Source organism: Pseudochaenichthys georgianus, chromosome 11 (genome assembly GCF_902827115.2).
Source record: "Pseudochaenichthys georgianus chromosome 11, fPseGeo1.2, whole genome shotgun sequence".
NCBI classification, from domain to species: Eukaryota; Metazoa; Chordata; class Actinopteri; order Perciformes; family Channichthyidae; genus Pseudochaenichthys; species Pseudochaenichthys georgianus.
In genome coordinates, this window is record NC_047513.1 from 22,033,156 (window position 1) to 22,060,405 (window position 27,250).

A 27,250-nucleotide genomic window follows, 5' to 3' on the forward strand; every position below is an offset into this window, starting at 1 on the left:
AGACACATTTTTGATATCCAAGGATCTAAAACAGCCAATAGCAACAACAGCAGAGTTGTGTTGTTGATCTCACTGCAACTCACCTGTAGGTGCACCTGTCTGACATGCTCATATCTGTGCACTTGTCCAGTAATCATAACCAGGAAGAAAAGTTGTATAGAGTCGCGTGACGTTGACGTCAGTTGGTATGTGCAGACTCCAAAGGCATTGTCAGAAATTACTGACCTGAAAACAAATTGAGAAAACAAATTGAGAGACAGCAGGAAAATGCTCCGTTTTCTCTGCTGTTGCTTCTCAAGTGGAGACTCCGCCGACGAGGTTCGTGTTTATTGACTTTTATGTAAATGTTAATGCCTCCTATTCGAGTTCAAACGATTCACTTGATCATTGTTTTGCTGTTGTGAGATTAATAGTTTGAACTATTACTTTTAATGTTAAAATGATGGGGACTACTCCCTTTATAAAGATGTTATGCTTTAAATAATAATGTATTGTATATAATAAAGTATTTTTATGGTGTATCACAAGCAGGGCCGGACCTGCTTGTGATACAAGGCCCCCCCCCCCAAAATGCAGACACTCACTATGATTCGCACGTGCATGGTTGTGCATGACCACAAAAACAAAGATATTGACACAAGATGTGTGCAACTGTATTTAGTTTCCTATCCATTTGAACATGATTTAAGTGTGGGGGGGGGGGGGGGCATGCACCCCCGGGAAGACTTTTTTCAATTGTTGGCGCCCCCTATGGGTTGATGCGCCCTTAGCATTCGCCTATACTGCCTATGCCGAGGGCCGGCCCTGATCACAAGACTAGAAGACTCATTTTCGATAATTGTATAAAATGATTATCTTAAAACTCTTAGAAAAGCTACGAAACACACTGGAAACACGTTTTCTTTTCTTCTTACATGACACAAAAGCAACCAATCTTAAATAATGTAATCGTAAATCACATGTCTCCCTGCACAAATACAATGTAATAAACAACAAGTGTTAGCCTGTTCTTTCTCTCATAATAATAATAATAATAATAATAATAAAGGTATATTTTAAAATCGTGAAGACATTCATTATTGTCCCAATAAAATACATTTGCCACTATTATTTAGATTTGTTTTCACACATACATTGGTATTGTCCCATCCCTTTATAAAATATAACTTGAAAGTATAATGTCTCAATGATTAATAAAGTAGGAAACACATTTTTCTATTTGTTTGTTTTCCTCCAAACATTGGTTGGTGCATTGAGTTGATAACAAAGTCATTACAAGTGTCCAGCCTTATTAGTGCTTTTTGTGTCTTTTCTAAAAAGTGCCAGTAAAATAAATGTTATGTAAAGAAAGCGACTCTGCTTTATATTTTAGAGACAGCCTCTCCTGCACCCTGGACCATCGGACCTGAATGAAGCTGGATCAGCCAGGCAGAGCCGATCAGCACACAGTGGTACATTTCTTTCAGACCTTTACACTTCCAATGCATAAAACTATAAGTGAACTGGAACCACATGTGTTCTTTTCTGTGTGTCTGTGCCTGATGTGTGACACTCTTTTCCCTCCAGATGCACAGACCGTAAAGCGGATTGGCAGGCTGGTGATGAGGCGAGTGTGTGTGCCAGAGTTGGACCAGAGGTTTTCTGACATGGCAGAGACTTTCAATGAACAGCATGAGCGATATGAGGCCATGGTCCGAAATATCAGAAACCTGCGCCAGAGCTACAGCTGTAACCACAATGATACCCTGGCTTTAACCAAATATGTGGGGATGATCAGAGACGAGCACGGTAAGTGACACACTCCCTGCAAGTGGAGGAAACTTGATGGCAGATTTCCCTTGCTTCGGTTTTCTTGGTTTCTGTATTTTAATCTCCATTACTCTCCACTTCCAGAGGCCAAGTACAAGGTCTCACTTCAGATAAAGGGATACGAATTCTCCCTCAATGTGGTTCGTGTGGATGAAAGTGATGAGGAACCACTGCCTCCACATCTGCAATTTGCTCAGAATGAAGTGAAAGGCATTTCGGCGAGTGCCAAAGCCACCATCTCAAAGGGCACCACACTTCAAGAGTTGATTGGCTGGCTGCTCCGTAGCAAGGATCAAATGGCTGAACAAGTGAAGGGGGCTGCAGCAACTTACCAGGAGCATGGCAGGCTGAGTGAGAACCTGGAGGAGAACCTGAAAGAAGTGAGGAGGGCGAAGGAGTTTGCACTAGGATACAGACAACGGGCCGGGGAAGTCTTCACTGAGGCTGCACAGATAGCAGGGGCTTATCTTTAATGTTTGTTTTTTTTAGATGTCCACTTTAAATCCACCATACAACATTTAAAACAATAAGGCACACACAGAACAGCATGCATTTAAATAATCCAAGTCTTTGCTTTGCAGAATCTTGCATCACCTTTATTATCAGTACACAGAGTTTTACAATGATGTTTTTTTAAAATGTTTTATCATTTTTTTTAATAAAAAGTCTCTGCTTTTTGAGACTTATTTTTATATTTAAATGATGATGTCTGTAGAATGACTTACATTATTTTCCTTGCAGGGTGTAATCTTACCCACTAACATTAGGTGGCATTGCAGAATCACTGTACATTTCCAAAGGTTGCACCTCAATTTATATTCCTCCAATTATTTTGTTTCTCTAAAATGCACTACATGAATGTACATTCCCAATATTCAAATACCAATAAAAAACATATATTACACACTTTTCTACCTGATTAGACACTTGAATTTGCAACATTTGGGCGGTAAGGAGAGATTGTTCTTTGGCTTTTCTAAAACAGGATAATTGTGAGTGTGACTTGCATAGGATTATACATCTCTTCTATAATGTACAAAGGACAGGACAGAGTGTCCCACAGAGGCATGGCAATAGGACATGAGGCAGATTTCCTGATTATTTTCAAAAAAAGCGCATGTATTTATAAACTGATTAAAACCCAGCTTTCCATCTGTTATTTGCATGAAAACACAGGGTCATATATCATATGCCATCTTGATAATTAATTTTGGAAAATCCATTGTTCTAGAGGTCATTGTCAAGTGGTCATGCATTATTTATCCGTCAGAGACATTTTTAGAGTCGTGCTTTTGCCCTAATCTTTACAGGTTTATTTTTCATGATGGTTTGGTCATTTCTATATGAGAAAGTTTGGAAGTTAAAATGTAATAAAAACATAATTATATGTGTTTATTAAAAACAAATATAAGTATGACCATAATGACTTTGATTCCATGTTTGTTTGATGCAATGCTTTTTTAAGTGTTACAAATTATGTTTACAGTTTAAATCTAAATAATATATTTTAATTAAACTAATTGAATACATGCATTGACTAATCATTTCTCAGCTGCAATGTATATGATTCGGTATAATGATTTGTTCTTACAATAATTCTATAGTAAAACATGTCAATAAATAACTTCTTTGGTGATCAATAAAAGCATCAGTGGAAGATAATTGCTGTCAAAGAGCAGTGAATGACAGCGACAACCTACCTCCGTGGTGGAAATTATTAACATGCCTCCTAGAGTCTAATTTGATTGGATGCTGCATTTGGGGGTTGTGGCGACTGGATCATATACCACTCACCCATTGGTTTAGACGTCTGTCACTCCGTGGAGACCGAGTCTCCTAGTCTAAGGTAGTCTGAGTGGAGAAAGTAATGAAGATGGAAGGAGCTGATGTTGATGAATTATTGAGGAGATTTATTGAGTAGCCAATTGATATCCTTTTACTTGTCTTGTTGGAACGACAGAGGACAGCGACACCAGGAAATTGACAAGATAGCATGCCCGTAAGTAAACAGTAACTTCCACAGTTTACTTGGTGTCGCGCCTTAGCCGAGCTAGCTAACTAGCTAATCTACAAGCAACCGTGGTGACAGCTCGAAGTCATTCAGCGAGCCGAGACAGAGAGCGTGTGACCGCGGAGGATTAATGTACAGTCTCTGCCTGATATTGGTGAACAAATAAACTGAACCATACGTGGGGAAACGCTGATGTTGGCCATTGAGCTACCAGAGCCTTTAGACAGTATTTCACGTTGTTTAAACGCAAGCCGTGGTCCCAGTTTTCTTTGTAGCTGGTTTGTAACTAGCTGGTTAGCAGTGCCTGGGGACAAACTATTCTTACTATTTAAATTAGCTAGATAACATGAAATTAATAAACGGTCATGGTTGGAAGTGTGTTAAGCTAACGTGCTTTTCATTGCACCTGTGGTGTTACAGTAGCCACAGGCAGACTTTGTACCTGACTTCATTGTGTTCAGTAACAGCTGTGTGTGTGTGTGTGTGTGTGTGTGTGTGTGTGTTGTGTGTGTGTGTGTGTGTGTGTGTGTGTGTGTGTGTGTGTGTGTGTGTGTGTTGTGTGTGTGTGTGTGTGTGTGTGTGTGTGTGTGGTGTGTGTGTGTGTGTGTGTGTGTGTGTGTGTGTGTGTGTGTGTGTGTGTGTGTGGTCGGTCTGTCAAGACCTAGTTAGGATATTTCCTCAGATGATTCCACTGTGTGTGTGGCAGAGGCACAGACACCACTGGAATGTTAGATGATGCATTGTAGGATTTTTATAATAGTGATCATGTCTTTCCTCTTTTCATTCAGCCAGTTAGGGGTTTCCTCCTGTACAATGGGGACTTTGCCGCAGAGCCTAGAGCCATGAAAAGATGTCCTTGACTACTGAACTTGGTCTCAAAAGTTGAACAATTACAATCTGTGGCCTTCACAAACGAGGGCTGCTTTTCTGGTGTTGTGTTCAGATATTGTCTAAATAATAAGATACTGTTTCAATCCTATTATAGAGACTTTTCTTTCCATATTGCTGTATGTTCCATGCTAGTTTCCGTGTGTTTGCTTTGTCAAGAGAGGTTTGTCCTTAAGCAATAAACACGGGTTTGTTGAGTGGGTATTTGTGCACTGTTGGTCAAAGTGGTGTCATTAGGATGTGAACGTGTGTCCGTGCACACGTTGAAAGCCTGCACAGGCTTGTTATTATGTGGTATTCAGTTGCTGCTGGTGTCTTAGACCTCCTAATGCTTTCTGACAGTTAGACCCAGCTGGTCATTGAGCAGAAAGATAGCCCAGGCTCTGTTGTCAACCAGCATTACAGCTAGAGTCATCCATGCCTGCGGTTTAATTAAATATCCTGACAATATTTAGCAGATACCAAATGTAGATGTAGCATACTTTTAGATCCATTGGAATTCAAGCAAATCATCTTAATCATTAGTAGTATTTTTAAATGTGAACTCCGTGGGCTGAACATGAATAGATTATGAGAGAGTTTTACAACTGTGGGGAAAAGAGCTGGGACCAAAGGTGATAAAAGCTAGCGTTAAAGTTGGAAAATCAGTGATGATAATGGTCATTGGTCTCTTCAGGCACACTTGCCACAAGAAGACAGGGAGTTGAAAGAGGGAGAGGAAGGATAAAGTAGCGTATAGGAAGCTTTAAGAAGATTCCTCCTTGTTGTATCTCTGTCATCCTCAGCAATAACGACTGTGTGTCAAAGATGAGAAAACAAGAAAGCAGAACTGCCCCCCCTTCTTTTAATCTATATGCAACCTGGTGGCAAAGCGATGATGCAACAGGGTTATCTGCATGCTAAGATAGTCCAAATAAACTAGGGCTGCTCGATTATGGCAAAAATCATAATCTCGATTATTTGGGTCAATAATTGATATCACGATTATTAAAATAGTGTCTTCACAGCTTTTGCTTTCATTCAAGTGAAAACAAGAGTCACTGGTCCAGCTTGTTGACAGTTACTGACCTAGTTTGTAACATTTGGGCAGAGTCTAGTTGCTCTAGTTCCTGGTTTAGACATTGTTTGTGTGGTAAGAGGTTTGGGTGTGTCTGGTGATACATAATGTAGTTATGGATACTTTCAGATAATTTGATCGATGTTTCTCTTCCTCTTTCTGTAGCTTTAACTCTTTGAAGGCTTAGTGATTTAGGTGTCATCGTCATACACAGGCTACCCATTAGTTTGTGTGGTTTGCACCCTGGCCTGTACCACAGGAAAAAGCAGCAGGGCGGCTCTGTCACTCTTAAAACCACCCACTTAGTCTTTCTCTCGGCTTCCTTTCTTTCCTCTATTCAAGCCTTCACTCTTATTGGTCCTCTTACTTCCTGAGAAGCTTCCAAAGCATATGTGTAATGGGAAGTGAGGTAATCAGCAGGGAGGGGTGTATGTGTGTGTGGGTGTCCCCTCATTAATTCTCGCTTGAATCTCGGAGTTCTACACCAGCTTTCCCAGACAGGTATGTTCTCACTGGGTTATATTGAGCTCTGGAAGATACCGCTGGGGTTTTATAATGCCGGTAACTTGTAGTTTTTGTGTTAATTCATGTGTACGGGGTGTTTGCCTCAGGTGTTTTACAGACAAGACGAGCAAGCCCACTTATAACTAGGGTTAGGAATGTAAACTCAAAGCAAACCCGTTTGTGTTGGAATAAGTCTTTGGAAGGAGGAGTCCGAAATAATCTCATTTAGACTGCCTGTGTGTGTGTGCGTTTGTGTGTGTGAGAGTTGAGGACGGAGGCGTGGGTGTAAATTCAGAAGGAACGAGCTGTCAACTACAGCTAGCTCACAGGAACAACAACAATAAACACACTTGCTAATACACAATTGTGCAATAGATGGCACATTCTCACTCTTTGGTAAGTAGTTGGCCGAAATCAGAGCTTTGCATTTGGTGGAGAAATGTAGTAAGCCACTGGTAATCTAATCACATTGGTTAGATCCATATCTTGAGCCTGTTTGGATCTCAGTGTATTCCCTTATCTCCTTATACTTGGGAAACACAGATTAAAACCTTATTGACCCCACTGTCTCTTTCCCTTTCCCTTGGGTTGATACATTCCTCTTATCCAACATCTCTCTTTACTTCCATCTTTACCTCTATTCATTTAGCCATTGATCTGTGCTCCTTTTATCCGACTGCACTGTTCCTCTCCTCCATCTACTTTTTCATCACTTTATTGGTTTGTTACCACTTATCCTCAACGCTGGTGTGTTTTTCTGCTGCACAAGAGAAGCTTAACACCTGCTGCTTCCTTTGAAATGTGCTCTCGATGGCTCATATTGATTTCTGTCACGACCTGTGAGTCCATAATGACTTGGAGATGGCGGCTAACCGTTAGCAAGACCAAGAAGGGAGACATTCATCTGCCTAATAACATGATTAGCTTCATGGTGTCCTCTCAGGCCAATTAGTTTGCTACTTCCCTCTATCAGTTGCTTGTGCCTGCGTGCAGGATGTCAATAGAGCCTTGAAAAGGGCATGTTGTCCTTTGTTTCGTTCAACCCTGTCTGTTGTGGTTTGAAGGACGTTTATAGGTGAATCATCTGCATTTAAGAGCAGAACAGTTACATTTAAGGGGGAGGATGTGATAGGGCTGCTCGATTATGGCAAAAATCATAATCTCTAATAATTGTAATTACCATTATTAAATGTGATTATTCATTGACTTTGAAAACATCCATTTATTGGAGAGAAAAAAATGTGAACATTATGTTTTTAACAGTTGATTACCCTGAACTTTAAGTATAATTCAACTGAAAAACCCAAAAAAAAAGTAATAATAAAAAAAGTATCGTTTTATTTCGATTACGTTGTTTTCGTAATTGTTGCAAGCCATAATCGTAATCGCGATTAAAATACGATAAATTGAGCAGCCCTAGGATGTGATAGGATTTATTAGTTTTTTATGTTATTGATAACAAGTTGTGTAAGGACAGATTCACATCAAAAGATTTATTAAAAACAATGAATCAAATATCACGGATGCCGATAACCTAAACTTACGTTAGAGGGCGTAGGACCAGAAACGTTTTTAAGCTTCTTCTTGCCCCTTTTGAACATGACAGAAACTATTTGAGAAATTATTTTTTTATACCTTGAACGTTTTTTTAATTTAGCTTCTCTTTGTTATAATTATAATTATTGTTTGTTTTGTTTCTAACATGTTCAATAAATTGACTAATAATAAAACAATTTAAAACATGCAAGCCTAGCTGCAGTCAATGTTGTCTTAACTGATTTACTCATTAATCTGTCAACATTCTTATTGTCAATTGAACAGTTAATGAATAACATCCCCATTCAACTCATTTATGATCAATTTGGCTAAATGTTTGTTATTTAAAAATGGTATCATGTTGGGCTTTAAGCCCCTGTCACACTGTCCCGAAATTGACACCCGATGGACACACGAATATGGAATTGTGAATTTCGCACGAAGATGGCCCCGAACCACACACGAAGGCAACATTTACATTACATTTAAGACATACAACTGCAATGAAAGTAACAAAAACAATTATGTTACAGTACTATGATACTGTACTGATATCTTCAGACTTTGTTCTTTACTTTATCCGTCTTTATATGTAGAAGATATTACGTTTTCTCCGCAATGTTGTTTCCATAACAACAACAACTTCCTGTCAACTGTCCTTCAAAATAATATATTATATCCTTTTTAGTTTCACAGAACACAAATTGGGTTATTTACATAATATGTTTACATTATTTTGTTGTGCAATAAAACAACCAGATGGACACACGATAAAGGAAATGTTCAAATTCGGCTGTGATCGTAGCAACATCGGGCCATTCGTGAGGGCATCTTAAGCCATCGTATGATCGCTGGTGGAGTTTCTCAGGCTCCGGCAGCAACTTCGTGAGCGGTGGTAAAAGCTTTGGCATGCCAAAAAATTGCCGAAGGACCTTGCGAAGGTTCATTTTCGTGTTGAATTCGTGTGTCAATTTTGCCCTTCGTAAGGCTATTGTGAGGGCATCTTGTTATCATCGGTGCCATCGGGCATTCGCCCCGATCAGAGTGAGTGTGAATGCACCGATGATAACACGAATATTACACGATTTGACAAGATGCCCTCACGAGTGCCTTACGAAGTTGCCGCTCACGAAGTTGCTGCCGGAGCCTGAGAAACTCCACCGGCGGTCATACGATGGCTTAGATGCCCTCACGAATGGCCCGATGTTGCTACGATCACAGCCGAATTTGAACATTTCCTTTATCGTGTGTCCATCGGGTGTCAATTTCGGTACAGTGTGACAGGGCCTTTAGGAAAATATGATTTTGGGAACATTGGAAACAAGTGTTAGTTACAGTCTTACTTTAGTTGGCACCGAATCTTTTTTAATGTTTAGCCAATTTAACTATTCCCTTGTAAGGTGTACTTGATCAAGTTTATTTAGTTTTCAAAGTTTCAATACACTGACATAGCCACATCCCGTTACCTCACTCTTCAGCTGCTGCTTTGTGTCGCTGCATTTGATTCTTAGCTGGCTGCTGAAGTAGGAGGCAAACATACCAGGGTGGACAAACTTAACTGTGTTAAAGTGACTTTGTAGGAGGAGAGCCATTCCTCTGACCTCATCTGCACTCTAATCACAGCCTTTATTTTGTCACTCAGTGAGCCTGCCATTAAAACCACATGCTGGCTTTAGATATCCCTGTCCTCCTTCTCTTCACCGGCATGGAAGAATAGAACAGCAGAAAGGACTAATTTCTCTAAATGGAGGCTATTCTACTTTATAATCCTTCCCCATTTCATGAGTCACTCGCTCCCTTCCCCCCTGTCATTTCTGACATTGGTACAGTCCATAAATAGACACCTGGCTGCCATAGAGAGACTGTAACCAGAATAATACAGAATCAAGCATTTGGATGTGTCAAAGACAGATTACAGAATGGAAAAGACATGGAGGGAGTAATGTTGCTGTGTGGGAGTATAAACAGAGGGGCAGAGAGAGAAAAGCAGGGAGCCGAGAGGAAAACCAACTGTGAACATATTTGTCTATTTTTTTGTTATGGCACGCATTGCATTTAGGCTTTTTGATGATAAACATGGTGATTGAAAATCAGCCTGTAATCTCCTGAATCTGTACGCTGGTCTATTGCTAAGGGTTATTGCTTTTGAAGAGGAGATTGTGTCTGTCATACATTAAGGGAAGTGTTGGAAGTGGAAGAATATTAAAAAGGTGGAACTAAGCCACCTTCAGCTCAATTTGGACCACATGTTTCTGCATAACCAATATGCACATAGAAGGCCTTCTTCCTACTGCTTTCCTTTCTCCGATTTTGTTACCAGACATACCAAACATGGACTTTGTTTCTGCATTCAACGGACAATTTAGCCTTGTGCTTACACTTTCAGAGCACAGTCACGACCGATCACAGACACTACATATCCAGTGTGAGAAAAAGTTTTTACAGAGTACTTGTCCATGGACAAGTGAGTTTGGCAATTTACTTGTCCGAATACATTTTTCACTTGTCCAGAATGGACAAAAATGTGGGGCCACTGGAATCTTCTTCTTCGCCATCGTATTTTACATTTTCCCACGGTTTTTACGACACCGCTAACGTAAGTGAGCGGTAAGCTTTTAATGCATCACACATAGGGTTGGGTATCGTTTGGATTTTAACGATTCCGGTTCTGCTTTTCGATTCCGGTTATTTTTGTTTCTCGATTCCGGTTCTTTGAGAGGGTAAAAATAAGTCCCATGACAAACTGGGAGAAAAATATATTTATGAAAACATTAAGTAAAATCTGTATTCCTATTTACAAATCACTTCATACTGTTTAATTTCTTTCGGTTATTGAATACAATTATATAAAAATAATCTCTGCATTGTTTAGTTAGTTCTAAGTGGTGCAGTTTGAGAATGTACAGTTGGCCCAGTCTCCTCTGATGTTACACTGCAACCTGCCTGTGAGACAGAGTCCAACCACACATGTCCAACACATAGGACATATAATAATAATAATAATAATAATGACACATTAGATGTATAGCCTAGAGGCCTAGCGCTTTTCTACAACTCAAAGACGCTTGCACGCTTACACATGTCCTGCAATCAGGGCCGCTATTATTAATAGAAGTTGTTTATTTGCATTAATTATATTTTAATCTTTTTGAGAATAGTATTTGGCAGGAAATGCAGACGTATTCACCTGTAAACGCATACTGAACGACATACATGCACAACCATTTACCTCACTGCATAAAAAAGTGTTGATAATAATAATAAACAGGAATTATATTTATATTATTATATTAGCCTACTTTGTTTCGAAGAAGAAAAAAAAAGTTAACTCCTGTCGGTTGGGGGGGGCCCTCATCTCATCTCATCTCATCTCACAATGTCACTTGGGGCCCCAAGTTGGCCAGGGGCGGCCCTGCATGCAATACACATGCTGCAGCTGCTCACTGTTTGTAAAAGTAAATAAATAGTATTTTCATTTCAATAATGTACTTTCTATACCCTGCTTCATAAACAATACTGACATCCCTGTGCTCCTCCGAGTCTGGGGGTCCGGGAATGTGAGGACAGGGCGAGGACACAGACAGGGAGGCTACTTCATAAAGGAAATGGCGGGCAATATTAACAACATAGGAGTTAAAACGCTTAATAACCTTCATTATGTGTTAGAGAAAGAACATAAGAAAGTTTGACAAAGATTAGGCTGTTAAACGGGCAGAAAGAGTGTGTGTAGAAAGAGAGAGAAAGACGCTGAGCTGCACCGCGCAGCGATCAGCTGATACGGAGCATAGAGAGAGAGAGCTGCGGTCCGCAGGGCTCAGCCTCGCCTCCTGTCCTCACAACTCTTATTAATCCCGGTACCGGACAATTGTTATTTGTTCCCACCCCGCTCCGCCCCGCCCCCGTCTAACTGTACAGAAAGCGGCGAGATGCATTTCCTTAGGAATCGACAAGCAGAACCGAAACTAACATTTCTAAACGAACAATGGCGGGCACGTACAATTTGCGAATGAGTTCTGCCTTTTGTAAACTGAATGTATCAATAATTTGTCAATAAATCAGGCCGAAAAGCGTCACTTGTCCGCCGGACAAGTCAATTGAAAGATCTACTTGTCCGATATTGTAAATAACACGTCCCGGACGGTGGGACGTGTACTTTTTCGCACACTGAATTATCCAGTGAAAACATAGTGCTGATGGAAAACAGATCATCCATCAGAGATGCAGACGGTGTCCTCCTTCCTCAGCCGAAAGCAGACGTCTTACGATGGCGATCACAATGCAGATAGTTAAGGTTACCTAGAGACATAGAAAGACTCCAACTACTAATTATCTCGTATACCAATCAGCACCTCTCTTTTCTTTCATAGATTGATTTATTGTTTGATCTGAGATAAGTCTATAAAGCTGTTGCATTTTTTTCAACAGCCAGATTGAGCGTTTTAAATGTGAATACCTATTGATGGCATTATCTGTGTCTGACTTGAACAGCCACAAAAGAAAAACTGCTCTGAGTCGTCGTCATGCCTACATTGTTGTGGATGTTTTTGACATCTTGGTATGAATTCCCCGTCTTACATATTTCTTTCTGTTGCTGTAGCTATTATTCGCTTCTCCGTACTCTCGTCTGCTGCAGCACAGCAGTGTCTCATAGGCGGCAGAAAACGCTTTCTTTCAGTGCACAGATGAAGAATTGAAAACACTTTGACAGCGAGAACATAAGGAAACGGAGAAACAGAAACATTAGAGGTTTAATAGCAACGCTACAGGCAAACAAGGTGAGTGGCTAACAGATGAGAGAGAGAAGTTAAAATGCAGACAGTGTAAGTGCTGTGATGGATGGTCAGGCCTCTCAAAAATAACAAGGGGGCGGGGGAAGAGATGGAGGGAGGTGTTTATTTCACCATGAGTACATTTTAGCCAAAGCTTTTTTGGTCCGTCTCTGTTTTAAGAAATGGAGATGTACAGCCAGTTGAACAGGCTTCTAAATTCAGCTGTGCCACTTTTATTTGTACAGTAATTCAACAGTGAAGCCAGCAAGGTTCCTGTGTGTGGGTGATTTTTCGATTTGATCAAGTTTAGAATAGGCTGGTACTGCAGAGGTGTGTGTCTGGAGAGGGAAGAGAGGGGAGGACAGACTTATGACACTTTGGAGAATTCAATTGATGCCTGCAGCACTTTCACAACTGCACTGACTGTTTACTGACATTTTTATCAGGGTACCAAATAATCGAAGCTTGGTTGCAAGACGTGAATGCTTGTCTGTGTGTGTGTATATGCCCTTTCAAATGCACAACAATATTTGCTGTGTGTCAATAATCATGCAGTGTGTGTTTTTATACAATATACATTTCCCCATAGGTAGAGGTGACTCCACTGCAGATGAGGGAACATGTTGGCGATGGACCAAGGGGTGGTGGAGGAATGGCTGTCAGAATATAAGGTACTGCTTCAGTGTGAGTGTGTGAAATACAACTTAAAGCACATAGCCCTTATTTGTGTGGTATGCTGCTTATTATTGGCAACATTTCTTCCACACATCTAAAAAAACCTACTCTGAAGTGCTTTTCATGAGCACTCGGCAATATGTTGAGTGCTACCAAAGCTCAGCGAGGTGTGGTGATAAAGGGGCAGAAGGGAATGTCCTGTTTACTCGTACGAGGACCTACCTGTTTCCCTCTCTGAGTGAAAATGATCTCTAAATGCAACTTCTGATATGACTGAAGATATCACTCTGTCAATGCAGATGCTCTCAAATATCAAACCAAATGTATTTCTATACTGCTGAACTCCTCTTGATATCACTTCTGTTTCATTCACCTGTAACCATAATATTGTGCGGATTTTTTTATTAAGAATTATATTTGTGTACTTGCTGTAAATCAAGTACATGGTTAAGTGTCAAATTTAAACTGATGAATTTTTTTTTGGGTTTTTCAGTCCTCCTCTTTTTAACTTGTCATGCTGGGTGTTTATTTTAAGGATCAGTCAGTTAGTGTATCAAACTTCAGCTAAGTGTGTGTGTGTGTGTATTTTTCAGACCCTCCCTGACAATGCTGTGTCCAATTATGCTGCATCACTAAAAGACAAAGGTGCTCTGATCCCTGCACTCTACAAGGTCATGCGAGAGAACTACAGCGATGTATGAACACACACACTCTAAAGTTAATCTATAGTAAATACCTGATAACACAACAATTAACAATACATTTGTTTCATGTTTCCACTTACCTGTCATTTGCATATTTCTTCACATAATGCAACATGTATCACAGTCACAGTTAATTCTTATTTTTGGCATGATTTTTTTTTTGTGGCTTGCCTTCCTCCGCAGTTGCTGGAGCCAGTGTGTCACCAGTTGTTTGAGTTTTACCGGAGCGGAGAGCCGCAGCTGCAACGCTTCACGCTGCAGTTTCTGCCAGAGCTCCTGTGGAGCCTCCTGTCCGTCAGCGCAGCCAGAGACCCCCACACGTCTGGCTGCATCGAGGCCCTGCTGCTGGGCATTTACAACCTGGTAGGGGAGAGGGTGGAGCTGGTGTTTTCAAAACACACAACTGATCTGTTTATTGATGACCAGTAGAGTGTCTCTTTTAAATAGCAATATATTTTAGTGTGATGAGGGAGAGGTAAGGAAAAGTTCCTGGATCCTTAGCAAGTGGGTGTAATCATGCAGTTCAAGAAGCAGGGGGCTAAACCGCTCAACTATTTCTGGGAGCTGAGTCATGTGTTTTGAAAGATTCCATTATGCACTTTCTTCCGCATGGAGAGCGACAGGAAAGATGGTTTGGAAATAGAGGAAATTAAACACAGTGACTACAGATTAGGGATGAATTGCACCTTACAAATGTCCTTTCCAAACAAACAGATGTCTGCACTAGAAATGATTTAAGTGTGATGAGTCTTATTTCATCCCTTTAAGCTCTTGATGTTTTATCTATCAGCAAAGTGCAGTGTCGTCTAACTTCCTGTCTGAATAGCAGAATAGGTCAGCTGTCACTCAACACAGTTGGCTCCCATTAATGTATTTGACATTAACATGCACACCGGGGACACCAAAACCCCATGGTTTGTGCGTGTGTGTTCACTCAGTAAACACACAAATACGAAAACGCACATACACTGGCAGACTGATTTGGGAAATAGGGACCCTGAGGTCCACACACAAACACCCACACATAACAGATGAGTGTGCTTGAAGAGACAAGCACACACTCTTTAGAGATTTAGAGCACTCACAAAATAAGCTACTGTTATTTCTCGCCCACAGGAACACTTTCTCATGGTCTTCCTGTCTTTCTCTTTCACAGGAAATAGTTGATAAGGATGGACAAAGTAAAATATTATCTTTTACTGTCCCTTCCCTCTCCAAACCCTCAGTGTACCATGAGGTGAGAAAACGCACAAATGCACACACATATTTTAATTTCCTTTTGCAGTTTAAAATGATATATTTTCTTCATCTTTCCAACCCCAGCCTTCAGCCATTGGCTCCATTGCCCTCACAGAAGGGGCTTTAGCCAACCACGGGCTGAGCCGGGTGGTGTACAGCGGGCCACACCTCCAGAGGGAGAACTTCACCGCACAGAACAGGTGAGAGGGGTGATGGGGGCTCTTATTTTAAAGTCTGCTGGTCGAGTAGTGACCCGTCAGCATGGGGGAGGTTGTGCATGTTTTAAAAAGGGCTTTTCAGGTTGCAGCCTGCCTGCTTAGAATTGGCAGCAGACAACAACAAAAATAGAAATGCCCATGCAGAAGGTTGAACAATCTGACAAAGCAGCACTTAGGAATTCAGCAACTAAATCTTAAAATGTAAGTTTCTTTTTTTATTTTCAAGGAAACTTGCCAAGACATTTATTTCTTCTGTTGTTCTTTGAACAATTCTCATGACTAGTGAAGTTTTCCATTTGTTCAAGGATTTTGATTTATGTTTGGAAGTGGGCGAGGGGGATGGGGGGGAGGGGGGGGTTGTTTTTTGCTCGATTGTTTGTCTCACAAAGAGTGTGAACTTAATTCTCAAGTCAAGAAACATAGGATTGAGGAACCGGCTAGACATTCAGTTTTGGATGCTGTCAAAGGGAAGATGAGTTGAGACACAAATCTATCATTTTGACTTTTAATGGGAATGTAGTCCAACAATCTCTCTTCCAGTCTCCAGGGGGAACTTCATTGATTTCACATTTCAGAATCTGTTTACAGCTTTTGGGGAGTTAGTATTACTTCCTATGTGGGGGGGGGGGGGGGGGGGGGAAATGGTTTTGTGAGGCAGCTGTGCAAAAAAGGATAAATTGCCCGACTTAAATTGATGGACTGAAGATAGAAATTCTGGAGCTGTGGATTTAGAAAGATGGGCTCTTATGAAATCTGTAGCGGAACACACCCATTTCTCTGAACTGCTGGCAGCTGAATTGCACTGTGGGTAATAAAGATGCCACGTTTTGACAAGGAATAGCATGGAATATAAAGACGATACCTTTGGTTGTGGCAGTGTGGAGTACTGCTTTTGAAATCATTAAATCTTGTTTTGTCTTTTTTTCTATCTACTGCATGCATGGAAGCGTAACTGAGTCTGTGGATTTCTGATCTGAACAATTTAAAATGTTGTTTTATATGTCATGATGTAATGAAGGCGAGCTATTTTAAGGTTTTGTTTTGATTATGCAGATTTGAGGTGCTGACCTTCCTGCTGCTGTGCTACAACGCTGCTCTTAGCTACATGACCGCCACCTCCCTCCAGTCCCTCTGCCAGCTCAGTTCCAGGTAACACACACACACACACACACACACACACACACACACACACACACACACACACACACACACACACACACACACACACACACACACACACACATGGACACAGTCTTTGTCATGAGAACTTGAGGACACTTAAAATACACGTTCTAATTTCATACAATGTGTCATTTTCTTGATAGTGAAAGTTTTTGTGAAGTTTACTTGAATAAGGCTACTCACACACACGGACGCTATTTTGCAAGCACTAGCTTATCTGATCCTCTTATAGACTTTGCTGCCGGAGAGAGCCAAGATACCACTATTAGGAAAATAGCTGCATTGTACACACATCCCAGCTCAGAGTTGTTGATACTCTTCCAACTTTAGCATTGCTCTAATAAGCACCGAGCTAAAGATAAGTTATCAGCTTTCGTTCCCAGTGACCCTTTTCTGTGTGTCAGCTGTTTCTCAGATGTGGACAATATAATATAACTGCACTTATCCCTTTTAAATGTGCAGGCGTTACCTCAGTTTGAGCTTAATCCTCTTTTTGTTGCAACTTGTATGATACCTGTTCAGTACTTTTAAATCCTGTTGTTGATAAACCATTATTAACTCATTATGTATCATGTATGCTTTGTTGGTGTGTGTATTGGTTTCGAATGAGTGTGAGTACTGTCTTGATATTACATTATCAGCGTGACACCTATAGAAAAAAAAAAATGTTTTCAATGAAATCATTTTTAACTTTGTTTATTGTGAGTTTTTTTCTTTTTGGCTAATGGATTGCTCTCAAATCAGCAATGTAGAGAGTTTGTGTGTGTGTCTGTGTGTGTTTTAATTATCCAGCTATTATTTGCTCATCAGCTCACTACAGGGAAGTAAATTGCCTTAATGGAGCTGCAGCCAAGTGGCTCAGTGGGATGGTGTCCCTGATTTAAGCTCCCCTGTTTCACTGATCCCCTTTTGTGTTTTTATCTTTTATCCTCCAGGGTTTGTATATGTGGTTACCCACGGCAACAGCTTCGGCGCTACAAAGGCATTAGCACACGTCTGACAGTCACATCAGAGTTCCTGGTTCAGCTCATCACGGGGATACACTACGCCTTGTGAGTGTAAAGACATGCCTGCACAAACAGCCAGATGAACACAGCACTGACTCACTGCTGCCAATACTCAGAGTCTATCCTTTTTAAAGAGGTCTTATTAAGATTTTTCTGGGTTTTCCATTTCCTGTAGGTTTATGTGCATGTAAATGGTCTGCGAGGACTAAACTTCAAAAGTTTGCTCTGTTGGGATGACAGTATTTAATATGTCGCCATAACAGTATTTCATTTGTTGTAATTATGCTCTAAAAACCTGGATAACAGAAGTTGGACTGTGACAATCATTGCGCCTGCTCACTTTGTATTTTCAGTGTTTCTACATATTACATTGCTGTATTGCATTTTTTAAATGTCTTGACATCTTTATCACAAAATGATATAGGTAGCACATTGATGTTCACAAGCTTGCAGTCGTGTTCCCTGCCTTTGCTTCTTATTGCTGCACCGCCTGTTGAGCTCTTAAATGTTGTGACATCATTGCTACGACTGTTTAATTTGCACAGTCGATTGGCACAAGATAAACAAAACGGGGACCCACTCAAACTCTCCATTGAGCTACTAGAGGTTTAATATAACCTAGGGACCCTTTGATATGTATCTTAAACTGTGAATGTGTTGTGCCTGTGTATAGGTGTAGTGGGGAGGTTGACCTTGGATCCAAAGCACTGGATGACGTTCTGTATCGGGCCCAGCTAGAGTTACTGCCTGAAGCTCTGTTGGTGAGTACACTTGTGGTTTTCTTCTTCTTTCCTCCCTTCTGTATCTGTGGTTTTGGACCTGTAGAGTGTGTGTGTGTTTGTGTGTGCTTTTGTCTGAGACTGAGCATGTGATTCCGGCACACATGTCCACCTGTGGTTTTGACTCATGCACAGCACACTATGCTGTATTGTGTCGGTTCCTGTGTGTGACAGAGACTGCAAGCAGAATGTAATCCCACTAGATTATTTACATGCTCCGTTAAGCTATAATCCGTGAGGCCCGGGGAGTACAGGCTTGAACGTAAACTCACAGCAATACTACACAAGTCAAGGTGTGCTCCTCCGCAACAATCAAAACACAAAACTTTGGTTTTCATATTTAATAAAATACATATTAATTTTCATTAAAAAAAAAAAGTGTAGACGCATGCCATGAACACGGTATGGCTGTTTGATATGATGAAAAACGTGCAATAAAGTAATTGAAATGCAACAAATTGCTTCTTAAAGGTGGGGTTGGTAATTCACTTCAGAAACACTTTTTGTTATATTCCATGGAATGCTCTTAACATCCCGATAGCAATGAATACATGAAATGCTTTAACGATAAATTCATAAAAAGATTCATCTGGAAGCCGTGGCACTGTAAAAAGCACGACCAATAACTGCTAAAGTAACTGGATGGCCTACCTGCCGGTCAGCCTTCCATCTGTGCACAAACTTATCTCGTGCCCTCATTGGTCATGTTCGCATTTGTGTGTGTTGGAGGAGGGGCTCTGTGAGGAAGTCTGAAGGAAGAATTGCGATTTTTCTGACAAATATTGCGATTGCGATTCGATTTGCGATATTTGTTTTTATTTATTATATTTGTCTTCCCAACGGAAGTTTATTGTAAAATGCGGCCATATCTCCGGCTAGGAAGGTTGCATCAACGTGCTCCCGTCTCTAGCATCCCCGCAGCCCGAGCTACGAGTGAAAGAACTAAACTTACATGAAACTTCCGTTGGGTTGCTTTAAAGTCAAGCTTCAGTTTAAGATTCACCCTGTAATAGATGTAGAACATGTGATGGAGCATTACTAACCTGACTCAGATGGTTTGTTTCACCAAACCATCTAGGAAAGCTCCATTGGAAGCCATTTGGAAAAGGGCAGGCACTTTCAAAAATACTTGGCAGGTGATTGGATCAATCTGTCTATCACCTTCTATCATGGGCCACTTCTGATTGGTTAACAATGGCTGGTACATGTGGAGCACAGCACTTCTGATTGGTGTGGAGGACTGACACACAAGAAAAAAAAGAAGAAAAGAAAAAAGTTAAAAAAATAATGTTAAAAAAAATCGCAGGCTTTGCGATTTGATAATCGCATCATTTCAAATCGCGATTTCCGTTTAAAATCGATTAATCGTTCAGCCCTACTGCGTACTTTCAAATTCGACCGCACTCGAGCTATTTTCTCCATTCTTACCTACCCTACCTTTTAATTAAAGAACATGCTAAAAGGAAATGATTCAAAACATTATTTTATGGAACAAATTAAACAAAAAAGATACTTATAGTAAAAATGTAATGTGAACAACATGTTGAAGGGACATTTAGTACTGGTAATTGACATTGCGATGACTGTAAAGAAACTATATGTTGTACAGCAGTAACACACTCACCCTAGTGTGGAAGGATTACATATTTAGCATTTTGTCCAGTGTGTTAACTTGTTGCCGTGGTGTGTTACGTTAGCTTAGCTCGGTGACGTGCCCCTCATGAGACCAATGTGTTTCAGCCTCGCACACAAAGACATGTTGTACGGTGATTATAAAGCCCTGTGTAATGTTTCCTACTCAACTGTTACATGATCAAGTGCCACTTGATAACTTCCACCAACAGAATAAGTTATTATAGAAATTGTTAAATGGGGTTGTATACAGCGAAATACAAAGCCTTTCTGAGGTTTAAGGCTTTGCATTAATCTGGTGGAAATTGGATATTTGATCAGATGTTATTGGTTTGGTCACATGATCTTAACCTCAGGCTGATTTCAGAGCATCTTATTTCTTAGTAATGCTGCTCTCACAGGGATTGTTTACCGTGACTGTACTGTACTTTGTTTTTTAGTATATTTAGGTTTTCACTGACGCAAGCTGACTGAAATATGTTTTTCTAAACATTGCAGTACACCCTTAATAGTAAGCATTTTAAAAATGTTTTCAAAATAACCTTTAACCTTTTAATTATAGCACAGGGTAGGCAAGGGCAAACGGAGAGAGGGGACAGCACGCAGCAAAAGGCCACAGGTCAGATTCCACCCACAGGCCGCTGCCAAGGACTTAGCCATCGTACATGAGGCCAATACAAACTGATTCGTTGTCAAATCTAACCAATAAGACCTTAAAATAATGTAAACAGCAATTACAAGACTATATTTGAAACCCTGTGAACTCATTTCACATGAATGCGACTGGGTAAGAAATTGAAACTGAAAAGTACATTTGGGTTATGACGTCAGCTCCACACGTGTGGTTGGAAGTATCACGACAGACAATAAGTTGACCTTTAGTAGCATGGAGACACTAAATCAACAGGATTACCAGGTAACATTTGATAAAACACGTTGTGCCAGCTGCTGTACTCTCAGTGTGCCAGTTCCCCTCTGGCAGATGGCCACGGGGAAATCCTCCAGGAAAAGTCTGGCCTCCTCTGAAGCAGTAATGTTTGTGTTTCTCTTTTTGCCATCAGGTGGGCAATGCCATCAAGTCGTCACTGCACGGCGCTGCACTTAAAAGCAACAACAAGGAGGGGGCACGCAGTATCCAGGTGGAGATCACGCCCACCTCCTCCAGGATCTCCCGAAATGCTGTTACCTCCCTCTCTATCAGGGGACACCGCTGGAAGAGACACGGTATGACAAAAAGGCTAATTGAGATGCTGTGTGAGAGTACAGAGAAGAGCTCTCACACACACTTTTTAAAATCATCAAATTATATAATCACTTTATGGCAAAGAAAAGAAAACGGTTGAATGATTTAAGAACAAATCCACACCAAAGGAGAGAGCAAGAGGTTAATTTATAACTCTTCATTGTTCACCCACTACCATTTCATGTCCTACAGTCACTGTGTACATACGTGTTGTTGTTGTTGTTCTCATCAGTCCCTGAGCCTGGAGAGCACTCGGCTCACTAGCTACTGCTGTCCACCTTCTTTTTAGATTCATCATCATTCAAAGCTATCACTTCCTGTCTAATCTGCAAATCAATTTCCACAGATAGGAGAAAGAAAGGCAGGGAATCAGAGCAGGTAATGAATTGTCAGGATAAGAGATGAGTTGTCGTGTATAAGTAATTAAGTATCGTATATAAGCCATGCACAGTTTTGATTTAATTTCAGCTAATAATCAAAACTGGTAATTATCTGATGTCGTGAACAACGAGTTGGCGATAAATTCCCTTTCTTGTGTTTTTAAAATTATTAATCTTTACTTGGCTAAGATAGGGTTGCTCAATTAATCGTATTTTAATCGCAATTACGATTTTGGCTTGCAACGATTATAAAAACAACATCATCGAAATAAAACGATTATTTTTATTTTTTATTTTATTGGTTTTTCAGTTGAATTATACTTAAAGTTCGTGGTAATCAATTGTTAAAAACATACTGTTCACATTTGTTTTTTCAATAAATGGATAATCGTTTTTAATAATCGTGATATCAATTATTGACCCAAATAATCGAGATTATGATTTTTGCCATAATCGAGCAGCCCTAGGGCCAGGCTAAGATGTACTGAGCAGCAATGGTTATCTAATATTCCATTGTTCTGACTTAATCACAACTGTTGACACAACAGAAACGATATATATGGGTAGTTTCAGCTATGTGGCAAAGATTGCGTTTTGAGTGTGATTTTGAGAGGGCTTCTCTCTTTTCCCAGGGTAGAGATAAGGCAGGTAAATTACAGCCTTCAGCCAGTTTAATGAGTAGGTTTCATCAACAACCCTTTTCCTTTGCTGCCCGTATCAGAGCTGCCTGTTTATGCGTAAATCTTTTGTAATGAGCAGACGATGGAGGGAAAACACTATTAAATATTAATCAATGTGTAAGGGCGGAGCGGGGACTCACTATGAAATTCAATTCCATTCAAGAGCTGTGTTCATATTCATTTCCATATTGCATGTACTTTTACCATGTGTTAAGTTCTGATCACTATGATTTCTGTCTTTTTATTTTTCTGCCATTACATTTATTACCTCTGTTTGTGTTGTGTGACTGTGGTCATGACCGCTGTCTTTCTGTGTTTCATGTACGTGTGCATGACGCGTGTCTTTCTGTCCCATCTGTTTGTGTTTATATATGTTCGTTTTGTTACGTGTTGTCGTGCTACCCCCCCATACTCCACCAACCAGAGTCCCAGGAGGCGAGTGTAGAAAGTGATGCTGCAGTGGGGGGCGTAGCCATCCCCGATATCAGTGTAACCGGTACGAGCGGCGAGCGATTGCCCAACGGAGAATCCATGCGACCACGCCTTGACGGCCGCGCCCCACCCGACTGCGACCCGGTGGGCGGAGCCTCCGAGGTCAGCCTGGATCTGCGGGGTCAGGAGGTCAGGAGGCAGAAGTCTGTGAGGCGGATGGTGGAGAATGAGGGTTCTGGGACGGCCTCCACAGGGAGGAGCCAGTACTAAGGTCCTGCCCCTCCTTCCCCACGCCCCGCTCCCGGGGTAACCTAGGTAACCGTGTGTGGCGGAGTGGTCTGAAAAATCTGCACAATGACTTCCCTTTTTACCTTTTTTGCGCTGGGTTCTACCATCCTCCCTTTTCCTAATAGCACTATTCCTCTCATCTGTCCTTCCAACATCACTCATTCATTCACTCTCTCCTTTGTGGCTAAAGCTTCCTCACCAAGATCTCCAGCTGAGATTTTCTTAAATCTAATTGAATGACAGATCTTTAACCAAATATGAATGCATACTACTGAAATGTGCTTGGCTGAATTTCACAATGGGGGATGTTTTTATGTTGAGCTAAATGAATTGGATCCTATTTTAAGCAGAACGTTGGTTAAACACCAGTCTTTAAAGTAGTTTATTCAACATTTGTCAACACACACACACACACACACACACACACACACACACACACACACACACACACACACACACACACACACTTCCTGTAAATATAAAACGACTGAAGTCTGGACATGCATAACAAATGGACTGATGACCTTCAATCACAAAGCCCAGATATTAGCTCTGTTACCGCTGCCTGCAGCAGCAGATTGTACATTGTACTCATATTGCACACATTGGCACACCTCAACACAATCCTCCTGGGTTGCACTTGGACACAGATAACTTCCTTCTGAGTAGCTAGGAACTTAGGAAAGATACGCAGGACTTGTGTTATTTGAAGCAAAACTGCTCAGAAATTGTAAATCTTCTGTGAGTGTGATGACTTCTGACTGCAAATCTGACCATGGAGGACTTTGACAGGACCTGCCTATCTGTCTAATGACTAGCGTTTTACAGTGACAGCATCAGATTAAAGGTGTGTATCTCTACATATGCATGTGGTTGGCCACGCACATGTTTGTTAGTGCCATTCTTGATGCATATACAGCACAGCTATTGGCTAGTGTTTTCGAAGTGAAACAAGTGTCTCAAGTGAAAACACTTGCACTTAGGGTTTTGGATTTGTGTCTTTGTTTTCCTTCCTCTCTCCCCTTGTGGTCTTTCCTAGGCGTGTGCTCTCAGACTCTGACCTCTCCTGTCTTTGCAACAAAACATGCACTCCTCTGCCAATAAACCGCTCACAGCTTCTGGTTGAACTAACCTGTGTGCTGGGCTGAAATACTGAAATTGCATTTCCTGGTGGCGAGGTGTCCCTGTTAACTGTCACAGTGTGAAGGCGCCACCTGCTGGACAGTGATGGAGCTCCTCTGTCATGCAGCCCTACATACTTTGCCCCACAAGCAAAGCATTCCATTCATTTTCTTTATAAACCGTGTTAATTTCAATTATTTGATTGGATCAGCTGGGCTGGATGACAGATGAGATGGTTGTTTTTTCCTCTTCATGCTCCTGTTTTCATTTCAGTTCATTTCTGTCTCACAGACGCAGTGGATCTGGGGTCCCCGGATGAGCTGATGGATATTTCGGAGGTGGATGAAGGGGTGTGGCCAGGCGGGATGGGGCCGGACATGACCCCCCCCACCATCACTATTAGCAACAGTGTCACCACGTTGAATCTGGGAGCCAAGGCCATGAAAAAGTGTCGGCTGGGGGGGCGTAACAGCAAGGACAAGGAGGCGGGCTCTCTGACAACATGCCGGGCCAACAGCGAGAATGCAGAGCTGTCCTTCAAGCGACTGACGCTCACTTCCAGCCAATCGGTGCCCAAGGCAGGAGCTCTCACCAGCCTGACCCGCACCGCCAGCGCCGTTTTCTCCCGCTCCTTCGAGCAGGTGGCCGTCGGCAACGGCCCCCCCATCAGCAACCACACCGCCTCTGAAGTCGGCCGCTATTCATGCAGCCTGCAGGAGGATGGGCTGGGGTACTTGAGTCCGGCGACAAAGCACACGCAGCGCTCTCCTAGCATCAGCGTGCACCTTGGCTCTGACCTTTGAACCCTTTGTGACTCCTGACTACCTGATCCCTCTCAATCCGGTGACCCTGTACTTGTGAACAGGAACTCCAAGCCATGCCAACTCACATTAGACCACAACAGCATTCAAACACTCCCACTGGGTGTCTTGTCACTCCATTTTGATGTATTTGGTTCTCTGTGCAGCCTGCCGCCGTGCTCCTCTCCTGATGAAGGCGGGGGGTCAGAGATGTCACTTCCTGCTTGAGTGATTTTTAGCAGTGCATTGTTGCTGTGAAATCATGCCAGGACAAAACCGCACTCCGTCCCAGAGCAGTCTCTCTGGGTGCACTTAAAACATATACACAACTAAAAACTGCGGAAAAGTATCTGGAAAATATTTTAATCGGCATTTGTTGCCCTGCATGGCTTTTCCATACGTCCATCCTGATATTGCCCAGGTTGGTCGGAGGGCAAATGTTAAGTATGTTTGAGTGTGTGTACTGTATGTGTGTGTGTTCAATTTTTAGAATAAAGGCGGCTGATTGATAAAATGAACAAGGTATGATTCTCCGAGATTAAACACATTTTTCTATTTTTTTCAAATGACAGATCCTTTTCCTTAGCAATACAAATCTGTGTTTTTCATCTTTTGGGACAATTACACAACCTCTCTTCATTCACACTTCTTTTGTAAACATCTACAGCAGTGTTCCTTTTTAAAGATAATCTGCATTCTTCCTTAAAATGTCAGAAGAAATGACCACTAAATAATAAAACAGTATGATAGGATTTGGGTTTTAATGTTTACCATCGCACAGTATTGTCATCATAATGGAGAAGCAATATTTGTGTCCTTCCCTCCCACTCCTCTAGCACCTTCTTGAATTGCTGTTGGAAGAAAAATCCAACTTCTAACAAATGACGAAGATGATTTGGTGTGTGATTTGTGAAGTATTGAAATTTGCACTTGAAAGAACAAACAAGTTGTGTTTTCAACTTTCGTATTTTCTTATGATGAACAAAAGAGGTTTGACTCAACTGTGGTATTTTCCTGTGAGAGAGAGATGTGCTTTGTTGCTCCGTATATACATGAAGTCCACCTACATGCACAAAGATAAAATAATCCGATGCCCCTGACTCAAGAAGTTTAAAACTCGACCAAAACTGTAACTGAACCTCCTCCTGTGTGTTCTGCAGTGGGAAGGTGTGTGTGGGCAACAAGGCATCTTTCCTCTTCTCTGATCCACCCACCATTCCAGCTGTTAGTAGTTATTTGGTGATGTGTTTCCTGTGTCCCTCCATCATCATCCCTTCACAAGAAATGGTGATATCTTGTACCAATAATGTAATTAAACTCCACCCATTTGTTACCTTTGATGTCCTAAATTGAGCTGTGCCTCCCTCAAGCAATATGTGTTCTGTCATCTGTGTACTAGAGCTGTCGAGTGTCCATAGCTTTGGGGGGACATTAACAATCACATTGTTTCTGTGTGGGTTTACAGGATGTGGATGGGTGAGCTCTTGTTGTACATCATACTGTTGTACTAAAGTTGGTTAAAATTGGCCTTTCTATGTCTGAATATAACTCACTGCTACATCTTCTGGGAATAAAGTGTTTCTATATTTCACTTGTGTGCTCAGTTATTACTCTTAAATGAATTGTATAATTAAAATGGTGTAAGAGGCTTATTGATTTATCAAAATCAGGGATACATTTGTGGCAACATTCCACTATAATTACGTACATTATAAATGCACAATCATTAATTGTGTTGCACTTATTAATTATTAGGGAATATATTTAAGGTTTATTATTTATTTATTAACTAAATTGATAGTGTGTGTATTTTGTCCTTTCAAACCACACATTTCACCTAGTCGAGAGAGAGAGAGCAATAATGTCTCTTCATATACAGATTAAGTCGGCTTTTTTTGTATTGTATAAACATAAAGTATGCATTTCAACAAAACACAGGAAATGACTAAACTAAATTCATAGTAAACTCATACACATTAGGTTAAGAGAATTCTTTAATTAAAGTGTGTCCTGGCTGCTCATATTGGGCTATAGCAGAGGCATACATCCAACGTTTATTTCCCAAAATCATGCAATACATGGGATGTACACGGAAACATACATCACAACATCATGAAAAAGTGGTGAGGACAATTTCTCCAGATTCAACATCAGCATAGCAGGAGACAGAAGATGTCCCTCCCCTGGGTGATGAACCTCGAGCACCTGCATGACAAACCGATGCATAGATCTCTGGACCACCAATGTGTTTTTAGAACAATGAATGCCCAACTATGCGTCTTGCTTTGATGTGAT

General features: G+C 41.1%; 2 protein-coding genes across 4 annotated transcripts; both read left to right on the forward strand.

Annotated features, from left to right (window-relative positions):
- Positions 1 to 230: 230 nt before the first annotated feature.
- LOC117454891 (uncharacterized) lies at positions 231 to 2,282 on the forward strand. Its single transcript, XM_034094159.1, has 4 exons — positions 231 to 318; positions 1,373 to 1,451; positions 1,567 to 1,788; positions 1,894 to 2,282. Exons 1-4 carry the CDS (start codon positions 268 to 270, stop codon positions 2,280 to 2,282), a joined length of 741 nt encoding a protein of 246 aa, XP_033950050.1. The 5' UTR covers positions 231 to 267.
- Positions 2,283 to 3,636: 1,354 nt separating this feature from the next.
- Positions 3,637 to 26,546, forward strand: hycc1 (hyccin PI4KA lipid kinase complex subunit 1). 3 transcript variants are annotated; one of them, XM_034094335.2, is made up of 12 exons: positions 3,637 to 3,808; positions 13,164 to 13,245; positions 13,843 to 13,944; positions 14,137 to 14,316; positions 15,110 to 15,190; positions 15,277 to 15,392; positions 16,464 to 16,559; positions 17,528 to 17,644; positions 18,273 to 18,360; positions 21,072 to 21,234; positions 22,738 to 23,060; positions 24,447 to 24,536. In XM_034094335.2, exons 2-11 carry the CDS (start codon positions 13,195 to 13,197, stop codon positions 23,013 to 23,015), a joined length of 1,272 nt encoding a protein of 423 aa, XP_033950226.1. In that variant the 5' UTR covers positions 3,637 to 3,808; positions 13,164 to 13,194; the 3' UTR covers positions 23,016 to 23,060; positions 24,447 to 24,536. The 3 variants fall into 3 exon arrangements, with proteins under 3 accessions (XP_033950226.1, XP_033950224.1, XP_033950225.1); XM_034094333.1 differs by lacking the exon at positions 22,738 to 23,060 and having other exon boundaries at positions 24,447 to 26,546; XM_034094334.1 differs by lacking the exons at positions 3,637 to 3,808; positions 22,738 to 23,060 and adding an exon at positions 6,173 to 6,266 and having other exon boundaries at positions 24,447 to 26,546.
- Positions 26,547 to 27,250: the final 704 nt, after the last annotated feature.